Consider the following 18,323-nt stretch of genomic DNA (forward strand, 5'->3'; position numbering starts at 1 on the left):
GATAAAGTGACAGTGAGATGGGACAGATTAAATGTTTTGGCCTGAGGCCTCTGCATCATTAAAGTGAATGAGGTGGTATCTTTTTCCGCACTGTTCATGTCAGTCTGATCATGGCCTTAAACTCCTGTCGTGAAGTTGGGCAGGGAAATTAATCATCACATAACGAGAATGAACATGCAGTTCTTGAGTTCTGATCGGTGTTGTGCTCCTGTTAATGTGTGTGCCTGTGTTAATGGTTGGATAATGTGTCCTCGTCCTAGGCTGAACCTGTGATTCTGGACCTGCGGGACTTGTTCCAGCTTATCTATGACATAAAGCAGAGAGAGGAGAAGGAGAAGAAGGCCCAAAAAGACAAGCAGTGTGAGCAGGCGGTGTACCAGGTACTCTTCTCAACTCTCTGGTATTTTTTTTTCTTTTAAACAATTTCCTTAATCATCTGCCATAAGTATGATGAGGTTCATGTGAGAGACTCTTGACAGATGAGTCAGGTAAGACTTAAAAAAACATCAAAGAGTAACATACGGAGCACCCACTTTCAGGTTTCATCAGTGGTACCATCTGCCCATTGTGCTTATTCACCTTCCTCTGTTCTGTCTTCTGTACGTCTCCTGTTTAATTTTCTCTTTATCTCTCTGTCTCGCTCGTTCTCTGATGATTGCCAAATGATTATCTGAATGCTGGGAAGCCGCTATGTCTCGCTGTGCTTTCCGCCTACTCTCTCTACTTCACCGGCTTAACTCTCCGCCTCTTCCCTCTCTTCTGTCTTCTCACCCCTGCTCCTCTCTCCTCCCCGTTTGATCTCTCCCTCTCTTTCCTGCTGCCGCCGCTCATCCGCAGACAATACTGGAGGAGGATCTGGAGGACCCTGTCTACCAGGTAACTTCTTGACCAATCCCATTGCTGCTGTCACCTGCTGCATTTCTAGCCAGTCAGCTTGCTCCTCTGTGTGTGCACTGTGGGGAGACAGCTCCTGTTTGGGTAGATCTTCGTAATAAGCACAACACACGCTGTTTAGGGGTTTGCCGATGTATACAAAGAGCCAGTAGGAAGCACTCATATCTGTGTGTTCGTGAGTCTGTAGCTGTGGGTGCATGATTAGCTGAGAGATGTGTTTGTTTTCTCAGTTGCTCTGGGTATTTATTACTGCTTAAAGCCTCCTCCGTGTGTCACTGGGATCTCTTCTTCAACTGCTTTTTAATGAGAACCTATTGACAATGCTGTTTGACTAATCACCTCTGCAGTTTTCTCTCAGTTTCTTTATCTTCCAATTTCCCTCCTGCTTCTTTTTCCCCCCTCTCTTTCCCGTGCTGCTGACGTTGTAGTACATTGTGTTTGAGGCGGGACACGAGCCCATCCGTGACCAATCAGAAGAGAGCATTTATCAGGTACTCACAAGCTCATCTTGTTTGCTTGTGTCTTATGTAGCTTTAAACTACAGTTACTGTGGTTAATCTGCTGACAGGGAGTTCCTAAAAGCGTTTAAGCTACAGAGATTTAATCACCTATTTACTGTCCAATCGGTACAAGCTGCATTACTCTTTAATGGGATAAATATACTGTGGCCTGCTCATAGAATTAATTGCCGTTTTTACACATGAAAACAGCAATTGTAGATACAGGAAATAAAGACTTTAAGAATCTGAGGCAAACAACCAGCCAACACTCTCCAGAGGGCCCTGATAGCTAAAGCTAGCTACTCCTGGGAGATGAGGCTTTCTCTGGGTGCACTCCTCAGAGATGTGGGTAGACCTCCGAGGGATAAAGAGGGGGAGGGTTGGGTGCGCGTGGAGGGGATGTGGAGGTTATTCCTGTTGTGTGTGTGGAAGGAAGACCCCTCCTCTTTTTCTCGCCTCCCCTCCCTCTTTTCCCAAGAAGATGAAAGAAAGCGGGGGAAAGAAAGATTAATCACCAGCCTCTCGTTTGATCTTTAAATAAAATGGATTGAAATAGAGGGAGCGCTGGCGCGTGCACAATCGTACGCAAACAAATACACGTACAAACAAACCCCCACACACACATCATGCGTAAAAAACGTGCGGCTCAGCCAGCCTCCAGCCACAGAGGAACTAATGTATGAATAAAGATGGCAGCTTCTGGAAATACACATGTGAAAGAAGTAAACAAGGCATTGAAAGGAGGAGAAAGAATGGGACAGGCTGTGCTAGATAGATATCCACATTTTTCCTCTGTGCTATTTTTTGTTTTTCATTTACCACTCTGATTAGAGCACATCCAGCTGGGGAAGAATAAAACTTTGTTTTAAGCCTTGTGCCACTGTAGGAGAAATCAAACCATAGGAATCTCAGGATTCATACATATCAGCATTTTGCTATCGCTGCTCATTGTTTCTTCTCATTACACACAGACTCAGATCTATCTGACTGTGTGACATAGAAATATTACATGTCTCCATGTGTGTGACAATGTGAGTTATTACATGTCTGTGGATGTGATAAGCTGCCTTATCCATTCTTTATTAGAGAGAGAGAGAGACCATCGCCACAGGCTGATAGTCTTCTGATTAACCTAGTAAATGAGTTCTCACTCAAAAGATTTTAATTCTGATTATCCCTGCACACACACAAACACTTTACTAGTGATTGATATGATTCCAGGAGAGGCAGGTTACAGGGTTTTGTGTTGGCATCCAGTTTGTCGCAGTGCTGGAACAGTGATGAAGTGTAAAGTTTTATTGCTTAATTACTCCAGAGGTAACAGGCTCTCTTGGCTGTTCTCTGAATCTATTGGTCGATTGTATAGGTTCCCACCAGTCAGCAGAAGGAAGGGGTCTATGACGTCCCAAAGCGACACCCAGTGAGTGACCGTGTGTATGCCCGTGCCCGACCTCCCACCCCCCTCAGCCTGCCTCCCCCTCTCAGACAAACCTCTCAGCTGTCCCACGTGTTACTCAACGTGGAAAGCCTTTCTGCTTCAGCGCTCTCCCATCATGCGGTCATGTGGAAGCTCTAATTTCGCATTTTATTCTACTTCCTTTTAATATATCTCCCACACAGTGATCAGTATGTCTAATTTTCCCCTGAGAGGTTTGCTGGGATCCAGTGCCTCATGCAGTGTGCTGTGCTATTGTACTGCTTGTGCTGTAGTTATGGTGGCTGGTGCCGTTCTCCTCGTGCCTGCTCCTTATGGTTAACTGGGATAATGTGTGTGTTTGGATGTTTGTGTCATGTCAGCTTTCTCAGTGAAGCATGCTTGGCTGTGGTTTGGCCAGTCATGAAGCTTGCATGATGTTATCCCAGACTGCACTGATCACGTATTTTGTCACTGTTATATTTTCGTAAAAATGATGTTATTACGTCTGACTGTAAATGTGCATGACATCATATATTTAAAATATACTTGAGCTTTGTTGAGCAGTTTTTCACCCTGTCTGTGCCTTTTGAGTGAATGTTTGCAGTGGAAATCTGTATTCCTGTTTGCGTGTGTACATGCAAGCCTCTGTTCACACTGCCGGTAGTTATAATGAAAGATGACCTTGACCACTGTCAGGCTGTGCTATACCTCAGCTGCTCTTTATCTGCCCATAAAGATGGAAGTTATATTGCGGCCTGATTTAATCTACTAAAATCTTCACACTCACAATAATCAAGCTGTTGATCTGCTGGTGTGTGTTTTGGTTTATGAGTATTTGAGCTTATATTATTTGAACACACACTCCCATTTAGCTCTAATTATTTTGTAGAGCTCACCACCAGTGCCTGAAATCTCTTTGTGTATTCCACTGCTGTAATAGATTGCTAAACTGGACTCCTCAACGTCACTACTGGCAGTGACGATCTCACTCTATGAATTTTGGTAGTCTTGAAATCAGTCTCGCAGTTTTCTGGCTGTATATTATCCCCAGATTTAGTAAGAAGCTTACAGGCACTATAGTATTTCTGTTCTCTCCTCACCCAGCCCACAACACATGCTGTTATTTGGATTGCCTTTGTGTTGGCAGGTGTCTGAACGTGAACAAATCCAATATTTCTCTCTTGTTGTGCAACCAATTGGGCTAGTCAGTCCATTGTGGCTTAAATAAACCAGATTCAAGTCTTTTGTGCTTCCCAGTCAGTTGGAATGTGAGCATAGATCACAGAAATATAAATGGACCAGAGAATTTTTTTTAATTTCCTTTGTGGCAGACAACTTGTAGGGTAATTTGCAGATACTTTCATTTAAATTAAAAATAAAATCCGGGCATCAAAGGGTTAAAAAGTGCTGCTGCGCTGATCTCTCTGTGGATTAAATGTTTCGAGCATGTTGCTCTTCAGTCAGTAGTGTGACACCAGAAGTCAAACTCTAGCCATCTTATCATATTGTAAATATATGCACGCTCCTGATGTCCAAGTAAGGTTTATTTATATAGCACTTTTAAGACATTAAGGTGTTAAAAACACAGTCAAAATGAACACATCTGAATCAAGTAACACACACAAAAACATGACCCTGTCTGAATATGATTTTTTTAAAGGATACCACAGAGTTAAGGGTGCAAATTGAGAGAAGTAAGCTGTTCCACAGGTTTGGAGTTTACAGCTCTCATTAGTTTTCAGATGGGTACGTGGAATCACAAAAAGAGCTCTACCTGTGGATCTACAGATCCAGTTTGGTAAATATGGAGTTATTATGGTGAAAGGAATTTAAGGGAAATTTTATGGTTATATGAAGTGACAACTTGGTTTTCAGTGTTGCTAAAATAAAGTTGAAATAATGTGTAAACATAGACATTAGGATGTAATCTTCTTATTCTGCTGTCTATGGCAGAAATGTTGGTAGCTGAGTGACCAGACACAGCAGCAGGTTTGTTATTTGTAGTGGATTCAATATTTATTTTATTGACAATAGAAATTCACCGTCCTCTCAGAGGGACTGACAGTAGACAACAGTGCAACATGACATCGATGTACACAGTACACCTAGATGAAATGATCTCATCGGCTGAAATGTGACCTCCTGTCTAAAGCAGTCTCTTCTCTTGTTTAATCTGTCACCGTCTTAAATGATGGCAAATCAATAAAACACACACACGCACACATAAAGCGATTCCAATCTACTGAGCCCTTGACCCTCTGGGACCTGAGCGAGTCTGTTGAATCAACAGCAGCCCTCAACACCTTAGAGTTCACATGCAGAGGTCAGTGTATTTCCACCACACATCATGGCCAACTCAAACACTGTACTACCTTAATAGAATATGACTGTAGACTGCTTATAAAAGATGGACAAGTGATTACTTGGTGACTTATTAGTAAAACACAAGATTGCCGTTAATAAAACTGAAGTGCAGACTTTGTGCTGTTTGTATGTTAAGCACACAGAAAGGCATATTTTTTGTTAGGTAATTGCAGTTATTATGAAGGGGGAAATGAGTGATAGAAACCTGAAGTAGAAGGCTGTGAATGTGTTTATTCCAGTGTTAAAACTGGGTATTTTAACACTGGACTTTAAGGAGATTGACTCACTTTGGTATCAACCTGAATTTGAAAGTTGCAGAACTGCAGATATTGGCACTCATGCATTGGCTTCAGTAGCATGATCAGTGACATCATCACAAATATTTAGCTTGTTGTTGATTTTGTGGCATTTGGAACAAGTATTCCCAACAGGGAAGATGATGGAAAAACTATCCAATGGCAACACTCATAACACGGTTGATGGGCGTTTCTTCTCTGCCTTCTTTATTTATATATCACCAAACAACTGATACTGGCATACATATTGGTCGGGCTCTATAAATTACATTGTGTGTGTTTGTGTGTGTGGTGGCCTGTGAGACAGAAAGGGAGAAAAAGAGCTCTAAAAATTAGTTATTGTTATCCATTGTGTGTCCGGTTGTGTTATGAGTTTCGTTGTGTGTGTGTGTGGCTTTGCGTGTGGCAGGTCAGCAGGGGTTTTTTTTTGGTGCGTGCCAATGTGATCAGTCACACGGCAGGGGATCAGCAAGGTGGTGTTAATTAAAGGGGATGCGTTAATTGTATGCAGAACACATGTGCACAGGTAATTACTGTTTCCCTAGAGACGGCTAATTGATAGGTGGCGGCAGTACTGATAAAGATAAAGGGCCAGGCAAAGAGATGGCGAGAGTGTATAATGGGCGCAGAGGGATAATTGGCAGGGCAAAAGAGAGAGAGGGTGGTCAGACTGGGAAAGTGAAGGAAGAAAGATGGAGAGAAATAGGCAGCAGCAGAGTGGAGCTTTAAGTGATGAACACAGCAGATCCTGCATGATTTAAAATATGCTCCACCCATCCAAAAAACATCAGATGGATTAAAATTTAGATTTTTAATAAAAATTAATATGGTTAGTATTGAGCAATCTGTTATTGTTCTTTTCACTGTCAACTATTGCTGGCCATATCTCATGCTTTCCTGCAACGAAAATAATACATTCACGATTGCTGTCATTCAGTGAATACTATAGCTCTGCCAGACCAATCTGACGTCATTTTTTAGTGCCAGTGTTGGTGAAAGGAACCGCAAAGCCCATCACTGTGCTGTAGCCTACAAAATGTAGTTGTTTTGTGCAATCAGATTGGAGTGCAAAATACATGGGAGTAGTGTGTTGGTATGACCCTTTCACATGTCTTATTTTCCCCGGCTATAGGTTTTTAATGGCAAATGGGCTTTTTCCAATTATGTACTCCCTCACTGTGCTCTCACATGAAGCATGTTAGTTAAACCAGCTCTGTTTTCTATGTCTGCCTGCTTGTCAGTCTCACACTGTGGTTCCTGACGCATGGGAGCAGGCTTTACAGAAATACAAATAGGGTTTAAACCCCAGCTCAGTGCTGTAGTTTAGACAAAAGGTAGGGATGATCTTTAAACCTCTTTAAATCTTCACTTGGTCTAAGTCAGACAAGAAGAACACTGTTCTGTGACTGCGTGTGTGTGTGTGTGTGCGCGTCCGTGCGTGCGTGTGTGTGTGCATCACTAGAACACCTGCAATCCATCATGTTCCTCTCTTTAAAGAGACTCATTCCACCTCCCTCTGTCCTCCTCTTTCTCTCAGCGTGTATGAAAGATAACTAACATGTTTGTGTGCGAGAACATTTTCATCCCACCTGCCATCTAACTCTGGGGTTGTGATTGCAGAATGGACATAAAAGAAAACCCCACCACCACCATCACCATCATCAACATCATCATTCTCATGAACAACCCCTTCACCAAGAACAAACCGAACAGCAGCAGCAGTCGCAGTCACATATGATAGACTTAGACCTGGATATGGTGACTCAGGTAAGTTGTTACAGTATACTAACATGCACTTTGTAGTTCAAACTAATGCAATGTTCAAAGCTCTAAACAGGGAACATACTGTCCTGAGCGTTAGTTGCCGTGAACTACTCTTTAATCACGTCCTCAGATGATCTTTGGTGTTCGCATCCTCGTCTGTACCTCCAACTCTGTTCTTCTGTACTCATAAGTGACCCCAACTCTTAACCTCTGTCATTTATGAATAAAACATGCAACCTTGTTGTTGCCATAGTAACCAGGTTCAGGCAGGAGTAAAGTCAAGAGCCGCATGGGTGCACCCATGCATTCATGCCGCCGTGGTGTCCATGTGTGAAAGAGGACAAGCCAATGGAATAGAGAGAAAAACTCTCACTTAGCTCAGAGCGGAGGTCCTTTAAGGGCGGAGTAGACGTAAAGGTCATAGTGTCTGTCAGAGAACTGGTGTGGGGGTCAGCAGGGTTAGCCGACAGCAGCGGTCATCGCGGCTCCGAGCACATTAATAAAGCATTCATAACACTATGATAATCACAGCAACCTGACCTCACCAACCCGCCGCCGCACACGTAAAGAATATTGAGCGAATGGAAACTGGACAGAAGGTCTATAAATATTCAACTTCCTGTGCTGTTTGAACACTCTCTGCAGTACATTTTCCCCGTGCATGTGGTTTCACATTAAAGAACATCAGCACGGGCTCTGTCATTGACGAATGATTCATTGATGAATGCCAGAGGAAATTTATTGTAAAGTTAGAAAAACTCTTAAAATGTGTTCTGTGAGTGGAAATCCTTTTATCAGTGCCTGTGAATGCACTATTTTGTCTATCTTGGATATCTGGCTTATCTTGTTGATTCCATTTTGTCTGCTTTGCTAAACTCTGCTGCAGCCGTAGTATATATTACAACTTCCTATCCCTCTTAGTAAAAAAAAAAGCCTTCTAGACTAATAATGTAAAACACCATGCTCACAGATCCATTTTCTGATACGTGTAAAAAGAACTTTGTGGTCTATGCGTGACCCAGGAGAGTGAACAAAAGGGAAGATATTCTAAGAACATTCATTATCTCTAAAGAATTTATCTGCATCCATGATTTATGCTAATCTCTGACCATGTGTTCAAGGCTTAAATTCCTTTATCAACTAAAAATAGACTATCCTTCACTTGCCACCAGCCTAAAGATATTAATAATGTGCAAAAAAAGAGGCAGATACTAAAGTGAAGGATCATGTGAAACTGTGAAAGGAAACAGAGTGGTACAGAACCAATCCGGATTGAATACAAAGGCTGCTGTCTCCGATAGTTATTCCCTCTGGGACATACCACATATCTTCCACAAGAAGGAAACATTAATGACTTGTCCAAAAGACGACGCTGCTACAATAATGATATTAAAGGGTGTGGTAGTCTGCTTTTAGATCCACTGATGGAAAGAATCTTTATCTGAAGCAGATGACAAAGATTGTGATAACTCCTGGTAGGTATGCCATCATAATCAATCATTTCATCTCATTATCCCATCTCTCCACACCCCTCTTTTACCTCTTCTGTTGCTGCCAAAGTCCTCAGGTAGGTAGCTCTAACATACCGAGCTAATGTCGCGTCGCATGCGGTGTATGATGCACGTTGCACTGGAATGTAGAGCGATTCAGAAATTGCATGTAGTCTAATATTCCCGCGATTGTGCCTGACTGCTATTATGCGCTTTCTCTAATTCTCAGAATATCAACCAATTAGAAATTTTTGGAGACATGTCTACGCCTCCTGACATCACCTCTCCATCTGTGAGTAGCCGTTATACATACACAGTCTGTGATTTACATCTTTTGAAATAATACCGGCATCTCCACTGAGTTGTCTCCTTTTCGTTGTCCGCCTGACCTCCAACCACAACCTGCACAGACTCCCGCCTCTCCAGCCAACACCCTGGACCCCTCACAGGGCTTGCAGCCTCCCACGGAACTGTTTGCTCCCTTCAATCCTGCGTCTGTGCCCTCAGGTAAGACCTTGTTTACGTTCTGCTTAAATACAAGGCTTCTAAAAGCCAGTGGGTAACAAGCTCAGCAGGAGAGACATGAAGGCAAACTGGAGACTAAGAAGATTCAGATGCAGGGGGCATCTGAAGAAGAGAAGAAAAGGGGTTGTGCTGAAATAAATATAGAGCAATGGAGTAGAAGCGAAACGTAGACGAGAGAAAGAGGAGAAAAGGTGGCATTGGTTGTGTGTTGAATATGAAAAGCATTATTATCCCGCGGCCTCAGATGCTGCTGATTTACTTGTGGCTGAGCCAACTGCGTCAGACGGGGGAAAGTAATAAAACATGCCGCGATGATTGTAGTGAAGACTTCTTTGTGCACAGAGCTACTGTGTATTTAGAAATTGGTATAAAGGTTTTGCATCTCTTTATTCACTCCCCTCATCACCTCTGCTTGCCTCCTCTTTTCCGTTCTCTGTGCATGTGTCAGAGCAGCCAAGGTTAAATGTCAACTTTCTCCACTGTAGTTAGCAAGCAGAGACTAGAACCAGGAGACTAGTGAGTGTGAAATACGAAACAGCTTTTACTGATGAATCTGAGTGATTTTAATGAGTGTGTTGAGTTCTACCTTTTCATAATGACTCTGCCTCATTCTGGAGGTAATTATAATAGTTCACCATGACCATTAAGAGACACTGCATTAGCTGCGGGCAAAAGTAGGGCAGCACTCTCTGGTGATGCATGTGCAGGTTTGTGTGTGGAAAAGCAGGCTATGCACTGTGGATATTCGAATCACTTTCTCTTTTGTCTTCTTTTCTTACTCTTTTAAAATGGCGCAGAAAAAAATGAAATAACTTATCTCAATCCACTCACAACCAGGTTATGTGACGATGGGAGCAGTACCTCCTGGCCACTGGTCCCAGCAGGCTTTTGCTGCCCAGACTCCGCTGGCCTTCGGGGTCCAATCTCCTCTAGGCCCGGTAGCCCAGGTGCTGCCAGGTGGCCAGCCTCTCATCTGGGGCCAGGCCAACATCTTCCCTGCCACCCAGCAGCAGTGGGCAGCCATGGCAGCAGGAGCCTTCCCCCCCACAGCCTACCTCCCAGCCCAGCCTGTGGGCACCCTGCCCGCCGCCATGTTCCAGACTCTCACCCCCGTCACGACTGTGACTCCAGCCGGCGAGAGCCATTCGAGCACTGGAGCCAGCGCTTCAGCTCCTTCCCCTTCAGCATCTTCGAGTCCACAGCATGGGGAGAGAGGAAAGAAGATGGGAAAGGAGATGTTCAAGGTGGGGAACTGATGAATACAGAGACGATTTTTACAAATAGTCTTCATAGTCCCATTCAAAATAAAAACTAAATATTAGTTTTTGCTCCTTGAATAATTTATCACAGTTAATTTTCTAATTTAAGTATTTTTTTAGAGTTGCACTATGTCTGGGACCAGTTTTTAATTGCTTGGGTAAGTCTGAAACAAGCCTTAGGGTGCAAAGAGTCATAAAAGTGGGACATGTAAGTACAAATGGACAGTCATACATATTTGGGTTGTATTTGATCATTTTAGCTATGTTGAGCAAATTAGCCTCATTTAACCCTTTAAAGGCTTCCAAAAAATGACATTTTTGGAAATACATTTTGGTTCACATAGTTAGGCCACATACAAACACATCAAAAATGCACATTTTTTCGGATTCAACTAATCTGTAGTGTAAATACATACATATTCATATCAGAATTTTTCACTTGTAAAATCTCATCTATGAGAGAACATATTTCCCCAATCTGGTGGTGTTTTCATCAATAAAAAGGCTGCAAAACAGGCAGTGATTTGTACAGTAACCTGAAACAAAGGTCACTAATTGATTGTCCACACTTTCAATGTTAACCTTGCTGACCAGTCTCTGTCTTCCTTTAGGATTTTCAGCTGGCGAAGCCTCCGGCCATGCCTTCGAAGAAGGCTGATCAGCCCAGTTTAACAGGAACCTCAGAGGCGTTCAGCACTTACTTCAGCCGTGTGGGCACTGCCCAGGACACAGATGACTGTGATGACTTTGACATTTCTCAGATGAATCTGACACCAGTCACCTCCACAACACCATCCACCAACTCCCGTGAGCGCTCTCTCCGTGTCTGTCTGTGCTGTGTAACACGCTTTTTCTCTTATCACCATCCAGCGTGTAGTTACGCCTTAATTGTTCTGTCCTCCTCTGCAGCACCCACCCCAGCTCCCAGGCAGAGCTCTCCCTCAAAATCCTCAGCCTCTCACGTCAGTGACCCCCCCACCGACGCCACAGACCCCCCCACCGACGACTCATTTGGCGAGGCAGAGGGCAGTCCCAGTCGCAGTGGAGAGGAAGATGCTGTAAGTGTGGTGTGGTTTGGTGTGTGAGAAATTTTTGGAGTAAGCCAAGTGTGTGCGCCTTTTTAATAAGTCACTTCTTATGCTGCTATAACCTGCACAGCTTGTTGAGATCTGCTGATAAATAGCCTTTGTAGCCGTGTTGGCGGGCCAGGTAATCACTCTCGCTGATTAGGGGGCCGACGCTGTTGTGTCCTTTAGTGTGAGAGTGTGTGTTGGTGTTTGTGTCAATGCATATGAAAATGTGCACGTCCAGTGTGGGTTACTGTGGAAAAATGAGCAGTAGCATGCATGAGTATTGGGTTGAGTGTGTGCATGGTCAACACAGCGTTAAATTAGCTGGTGAAATTGTCAGAGACATCATTAAGCTGTTATTAATACCAGCAAGGTAGCATCCATACATCACTACTTCTATGTGGACAGACTCATCTGTGGTGAGATATAGGAAGCGTAGTGCCCCAATTCTTCTTCCAGGGGCAATTAATATTTATTTTACCTGTAGCACCTTAATCTGGGGCAGAAAAATGGGTGAAATTAAGGAGGAGTGAGAAGATGGAGAGAAAATAGAAAGATAAAACGAAAGAAAATGGGGGAAAGAAGGATAGAACGTCAGATTCTTAGGGAGTGCCTTTGACCAAAGTCCTTGTAGAATCTGTGACCTTCTAAGAAGCAAGACTTTTCTAGTTCTTTCCCTGCCATTTTCTTCCTGTCTTCCAATTACTCTTTTTTTTGTTTCTTTCAAGCTTGCTTCTCTCCTCCCTCTCGTCCTTCACTCCCCAGGCGTGAAACATTAGTTTTATGCCTCCAATCCAGCTATTATTGAAAAAATAGAGGACTTTCACACTGCTGAAAATGTCACCAGCCCTGAATAACACACAGAAGCTTTGACCAACCCAAAGACATGTGCATTGGTGGCGGCACTGAGTGAGTGCGGCGAAAAGGTTACAAAAAAAAAAAAAAGCGAGAGGACTGGAAAGATGGAGCAAACGCAGAAAAACAACCTCCCACCCTGTTGTGGGTTGAGGTGCAAAAAGCAGAAGTATTTTAGGGAAAAAAGCAGTGGATCAATAGAAGTAACTCCACAAAGGTTTTCATAACACACCACTGTAAATGAGTGCATGTTTACTGTTTGTGTGTATTTGCAAAGAAGTTTCTATAAAAGGAAAAGCTGCGATGGGCTGTGGTTTTCTACTCTAAGTGTCTGTGTTCCTCCTTCAGAGCATTAACAGCTTTACTCTTTGCTTCCTGTTTGCTCTGTTCTTGTAGTTTATCAATCAAGCGTTCTGTCCTTCAGATTTATTCTTCTCTGTCTGTTTTCCCTTTATTTCCTTCTTATACTCTTCCATGGACCTTCCTTTCCACCCTTTCCTCTTCCTTCCTTTCCGTCTTCCACTCTTTAGGCATGTGGTTCTGGGTCGCCCTGCCCCAGCGAGACAGCAGAGCCCAGCCCAGATCAGGCCAGTCCAGAGGCTGGGAGCTAGATAGCAGCAGGGCAAGGTAGGTATCAATACCTCTCCTTCCCCTCTTAACTCCTTCAACTCTCTGCATGTATCTCTTCTTCTCATTTACTGTTGCACCTCCCTTACATAAGTGTGTTGCATCTTTCTGTTTTTTTTTTTTGCATCAGTGGTTACATTTTCACTGTTTTACCTGTTTTCATTGCCTCGTTAACACAAGTTCAAAGGATGGCACACGTGTGGTTTGGTTTTAATGCTTTATCATGTGTGGGAATTTTTTGTTTTGTAAGTATCTGTTGATGATGAAGGTGTTGTGCATGTGTGACTTATTGGAAACAGTGTGTGACAAGTTCATCGCGCAACATCACTTTGGCCATAGTGCTCTCATTGTGTTCTGTCATTCTGATGTGCACCTAAATCACGCTCAGTTCTCTAAATAGCACACGTCTCACTTGGAAATTCAATAGCGTGTGACAGCCAATCAGAAACTGTGCACTTCAGTAAGCAGGATGTCTTTTGGGATTTGTGTGCAATATGCTGATCTCAGTTGTTTGGCTTAATTTGATCAGGATGTATGCTCACATTTTATGCATTATATACAGTGTGCAATGTCACTTAAGCACCAGGCACCAATGTTAACCGTTGAGCGATATAGACAGGCAGTCACTGATGACGGGCATGTTTTCACACTTTTTGCACTTTGTTCTACAGTGAAATTCACAACTTTCATAAGCTTGAACGTTCTATGAGAAGCATGTCAATATGCGGTTTGCCTATTCAATGACACACAAACACACACACACACTCCAAGAAAAAGAGCCATTTTGATCCCTGCCTCCCTACCCGGTGTCCTCTCCCACACAATTCCCGACTGTGGCTCCTTAATGATAGCTGCTGGCACTCACACCAGAAAAAAATGTGATGGTTTTGTTTTCATCAGCTAATACTGGAGCGCCAAGATTAATGACTGCCCCGATATAATTGGCATTAATTAAAACCCAAGGAGCCTTCAAGTCCTTCCCCACTCCGGGAGAGGAGGGGGGGGGGCAAAGCAGCTTCCCTCCCCTGTTGGCCTTGCTCCTCATTCAGACGCTATGAAAGCTGCATGGCAGCAGGTGGATGTGGCACTTAAGTACGAGAACGAATTTTAGAATACTGAGCAGGAAATCTGGTTATGATCTAGCAGCTATGGCCAGAAGCTTCTAGTCTGTCCTCTGTAGTAGGTGGACTGCTTTGGTCCTGGTCCAATTACGCTGTTCCCATATGGTGTTTACTTGCTCAATCACATCGGCTTTAGACATCTTCCCAAACACACACACCTGTGCAGTAGTCCCGGCTATTCCCTGGACAAGCACACCTGTGATCGATACTGTCACCACCTGTGCTCATATTGGAGCCAAAAATATGCGTGTGCTTGTGTGAGTGTGTTGCTGCTGGCCATGACCGCCTGTCCTGTCCTCCCCCTCCCACTGCGTGTCTCCGACAGACATGTGTTCAGGCTAGTGGGAGTGTAAGTGTTTTTTCTGGGGTGATTTCATCATGTCCAGTGAACGCTCCCGAGTCTCAGCCATGAAATGGCCTGCTTCCACGGTTCACTGACCAATCTCACATTGCTCCCCCTGCCGAGGGCCTACCACACGCATGCACATAAATGTCCACACATGTACCAGCCAGGCCGGATATTCTGGCCTTGAGGCTGCTGCCACGCCAGCAAATCACTCATACCTCCACCGAGGACTTGTACTCGCTCTCTCGGCTGGGGATGAAGGAGCTGAAGCCGCCTCAGATGGCAGTGCCTGTTAGATGATGCAGGGTGACACCGCTGGGCTGTGGCTCTGGTGCATTGGCTGAGCAGTGTGTGCTTGCTGTCACTGCTTGTCTCAGCCTCTTTGTCACCTTTCTCGGGGCTGCTGGCAGCTACTTTCTGCTGACTGTCTGGCCTTGGCCAGCCCTGCAGTTACAGCTTTGTATGCCAAAGACCAAAGCCTTAACTAAAGCAGCCCTCCCAGCATCAACCCAAGTATTCTTTTTTTTAGATGAAAGCTGTTGCAGATTGTGCATTATGTAAGTTTAAGCACAAGTAGAAGTGAGAGGTTCAATCATTCGTTGCTTATCTATAAAATGTCAAACAGCATATTCAAAAAAAAGAAAAACATAATGGTTTTCCAGAACCCAGTTTAACATATTTTAATGACTTCTTTTTATCTAGCTGAGCCTCCAAAACAGAACAGCCCAACGTTGAGTCATACTGTGACAGAGACACACCTAACTACGAGCAGTTTGCTCAACTAAACCTTCTTCTAATAGGGGAGCTGTGGGCAGCCCCAAACTCTAAATGAGTTTTCTGCTCTGGAGAAGTCTCCCAGAATATAATAGGAAAGTCAGTAGCCTCCAATCAAGTTGTCTACATGGCAGATTGAGTGGCTGGCTATAATTATGTGTACAATAATAACCACCCCATTGTGAGTGACTGCAGCAGGGTTGGTGCTTTGACTGCAGGTTGTTCCATCATCCACTGTTGTCTTCCAGCTCAGCTGGAGAGAAATGCAGACATGATGACTCATAACTGGTTTTTCAAGGCACTACCTCTGATTCTTGCTGGTCCTGGAGGGAGTTTGAGGTGGGAGAAAATATGCATTTACATGGACACTGTGATAACAACACACAAACACGCATGCAGGCACGCGCACACAAATGGCTTTGAGAGTGATGGACCTACGAACGGCCTAAGAGGTAAGAGGAAAAGTGACCGAAGGTCTCCTTCAATGCAGTGTGCTACTGCCACCTGGTGGTGATGTCAGTTATAGGAACTTGCAAACCACTGCAAAACTAGAGCTAACTTGTCAGGGCTTGCAGGTTGCTGATACTTGCAGTTCAGTCAGTTGAGAGAATGAATCATAAATCCGGGCACTCCCTTTTTATTATGTAACACTCAGATGAAACACAGAGGCCAGACACTGACATTACAGATATAGCAAGCCTTTGAAAAAAACAAAGGAAAGTAAAAATGTGGTAATTTTTTTTTCTTTCATTGACAGAAGAGGAAGGACCCTCTCTATGCCCAGATTAACAAAGGGAAGAAATAAAGAGACACACAGGAAGACAGACCTGACCAGCACTGAGAGAACAGGAGGAGAACCCTTAACCTCTGTTTGTGTGAGTGCGTGTGTGCGTGCATGTCTGGCACATCCCCGCCTGGCCAAGCCCTTCTTCTTCTCCTTCAGCTAACAACCTCCCAGGAGGAGCTTCCACACTCCCACAGTCCTCCTCCTCCTCCTCCTGTCTGCAGTCTTTCCTCCTCCTGAGAGGGGAGAGCCCTCTTGGTCATTCACTCCAGGCAGGAAGGGATATCAATCACTGAGACGGATCCAGTTCTCCCTCCACTGCGCAGTCTTCTCCTCTCCTCCCTTCTCCCTGTGGCGACTCACACCCAGCCTTACAGATAGAACCTGCTCCTCCCCTCTCTGCCCCCCCGTTCCCTTCCTCCTCCTTTGCTCTCTTTCCTCTGCCTCCTGTGTCTGGCCAGAGACTGTGCTGCCAAGAAGGGACTGAATCATGCAGTGCCTCCCCGTCTCTGACACTCCCTCACACACGCACGCTCATCGGGATTAGAACGATCACCTTTTGTTTTAATGGACAGAATCTGCATCTATAGTGAGGAGATCCCATAGGAGGAGCTAGACTATTAATGGGCCTATCAGGGATGGCCCGTTACTGGGATCACTGCTTCTGATTGCTTGGCTGGTTCGGGGAGTTTAACCCCATTCTTGTGAGTGTCTGCTGGATCACTATGCAGAAACAGACTCTCTGGGAGCTACTCACACACCAACGACATACATCTTGCACACAGGAATCAGCTTACATACTCTCACACATGCAAACACATACACACAGTCCACCTTCTCTGACATGCATACACACAGTAATTTGCCAAACGTCTCTCCTCGCAGACAGACTCATACAGAGGCCAGAGGACCAGACATGCTGAAGAAAAGACACTGAGAGGGAAGTGCTGCAAGTTAAACAGATTCTGTGATTGAACTGTTCATTCTCTATAGCTTTTGTACAATACTGATTAAAAAAGAAGAAGAAATTGAAAAATTTGAATTTTTATTTTATAAGTCAATCAAGCCGCTGGGGTCAGCTCTATAGGAGATATAGAGTCAACATGGCTTTAAGGCATCTGATCGTTGGTTTGCCAAACTCATTTTGTAAATAATGATAACAACCATTTTGTCCACTGGACTTCTGTGCCATAAAATAGGAAGGCTTCAGTTATGCAACTCTTGACGTTAACCCAAGCAATACCAACATATGTTTTCTTTTTCCTGTTGTCTGTTTCATTCGCCTCACCCCCCCTCTTTTGTGCATAGATGTTGTGAACCATTAATTACTCTGGTTCCAGCCCTAAAGCCTGCACCGTGCCCTGCTGTGTCTTCTTGAGTTCCCACCCAAAAACACTATATCGCGGTCCTGAGCTTTTGTATCACAAGACTATCATTTTTATGTTGCAGGCAACAGTCAGGGTCTCACTCACTCACTGTAGCCCAGACTGCTTCTCTCCTCCATCACATTCTCCCAGACTAGTCTCAAAGATAACAGCGATGGGCAGAGGCCCATCTGTCTGTCTGTTGGTCAGGTGCCAAACTGCTGCTGTCTGAGTGTGGACTGCAGCATCCTCTGCTACAACTACATCAACTGTGATGCCAATGACTCCCTATTTTATGGCCAGAGTCCCCATATCATTCGAGAACTCTTTTGGACTATGAAGCTGATTAACTTTAAAACTTTGAGAACTAGATGATGAGCAAAGACGTTGAATAAAAAGGGAAACGTTGCTGTTTGAGTACATAACATTTCTAGACCTATTTTAACTTTACCTCAGCTAACAGTTTCTTAATGTAAATTGACACATTATTTTTATCTTTATGAATATGACATTCTACAGTGGGTTTTTAGATGATTTTTTTGGTTCTATCTTGATTTACGTATTCCACCATGTATTACTGTTACAAATAAACACATCCCAAATGACTAATACGTGTGTTTATGCCTCTGCTTTTGTGTGCGAGCAAGAAAGAGTGAGCCTAATGGTGTGTGCCTAGCAGAGGTGACCCCCCCCCACACACACACACCACCTCCACCATCAAGTGCCACAGCATTTTGCAATAATTTAACACTGCTTTAATGAGCTGTCACATTCTGCTACACTCTATTGCAAGCTGTCATAAGCTTTATTAGCAAGCAACCGCAAAACAAGCACTCTAACCTTCCTACTCTTGTTCTGTTTCTCACTTTCTAC

General features: G+C 44.0%; 1 protein-coding gene across 10 annotated transcripts in view; it reads left to right on the plus strand.

The window, feature by feature from the left end:
- dab1a (DAB adaptor protein 1a) overlaps nucleotides 1-18,059 on the plus strand; it is a 231,229-nt gene extending 213,170 nt beyond the window's left edge. For 4 of the 10 annotated variants that reach the window (XM_076879912.1, XM_012920760.3, XM_012920759.4 and 1 more), the window contains 12 exons: nucleotides 261-380; nucleotides 838-876; nucleotides 1,323-1,385; nucleotides 2,761-2,814; nucleotides 7,092-7,238; nucleotides 8,955-9,017; nucleotides 9,136-9,232; nucleotides 10,088-10,494; nucleotides 11,121-11,316; nucleotides 11,419-11,567; nucleotides 12,965-13,061; nucleotides 16,060-18,059. In XM_076879912.1, coding sequence (XP_076736027.1) covers nucleotides 261-380; nucleotides 838-876; nucleotides 1,323-1,385; nucleotides 2,761-2,814; nucleotides 7,092-7,238; nucleotides 8,955-9,017; nucleotides 9,136-9,232; nucleotides 10,088-10,494; nucleotides 11,121-11,316; nucleotides 11,419-11,567; nucleotides 12,965-13,045 — 1,416 coding nt within the window. In that variant the 3' untranslated portion in view covers nucleotides 13,046-13,061; nucleotides 16,060-18,059. The remainder of the gene's footprint in view (nucleotides 1-260; nucleotides 381-837; nucleotides 877-1,322; nucleotides 1,386-2,760; nucleotides 2,815-7,091; nucleotides 7,239-8,954; nucleotides 9,018-9,135; nucleotides 9,233-10,087; nucleotides 10,495-11,120; nucleotides 11,317-11,418; nucleotides 11,568-12,964; nucleotides 13,062-16,059) is intronic. The other 6 variants (XM_076879913.1, XM_076879916.1, XM_076879915.1 and 3 more) reach the window with 6 other exon arrangements.
- Nucleotides 18,060-18,323: the final 264 nt, after the last annotated feature.

Source organism: Maylandia zebra, linkage group LG23 (assembly GCF_041146795.1).
Source record: "Maylandia zebra isolate NMK-2024a linkage group LG23, Mzebra_GT3a, whole genome shotgun sequence".
In the NCBI taxonomy this organism is placed as follows: domain Eukaryota; kingdom Metazoa; phylum Chordata; class Actinopteri; order Cichliformes; family Cichlidae; genus Maylandia; species Maylandia zebra.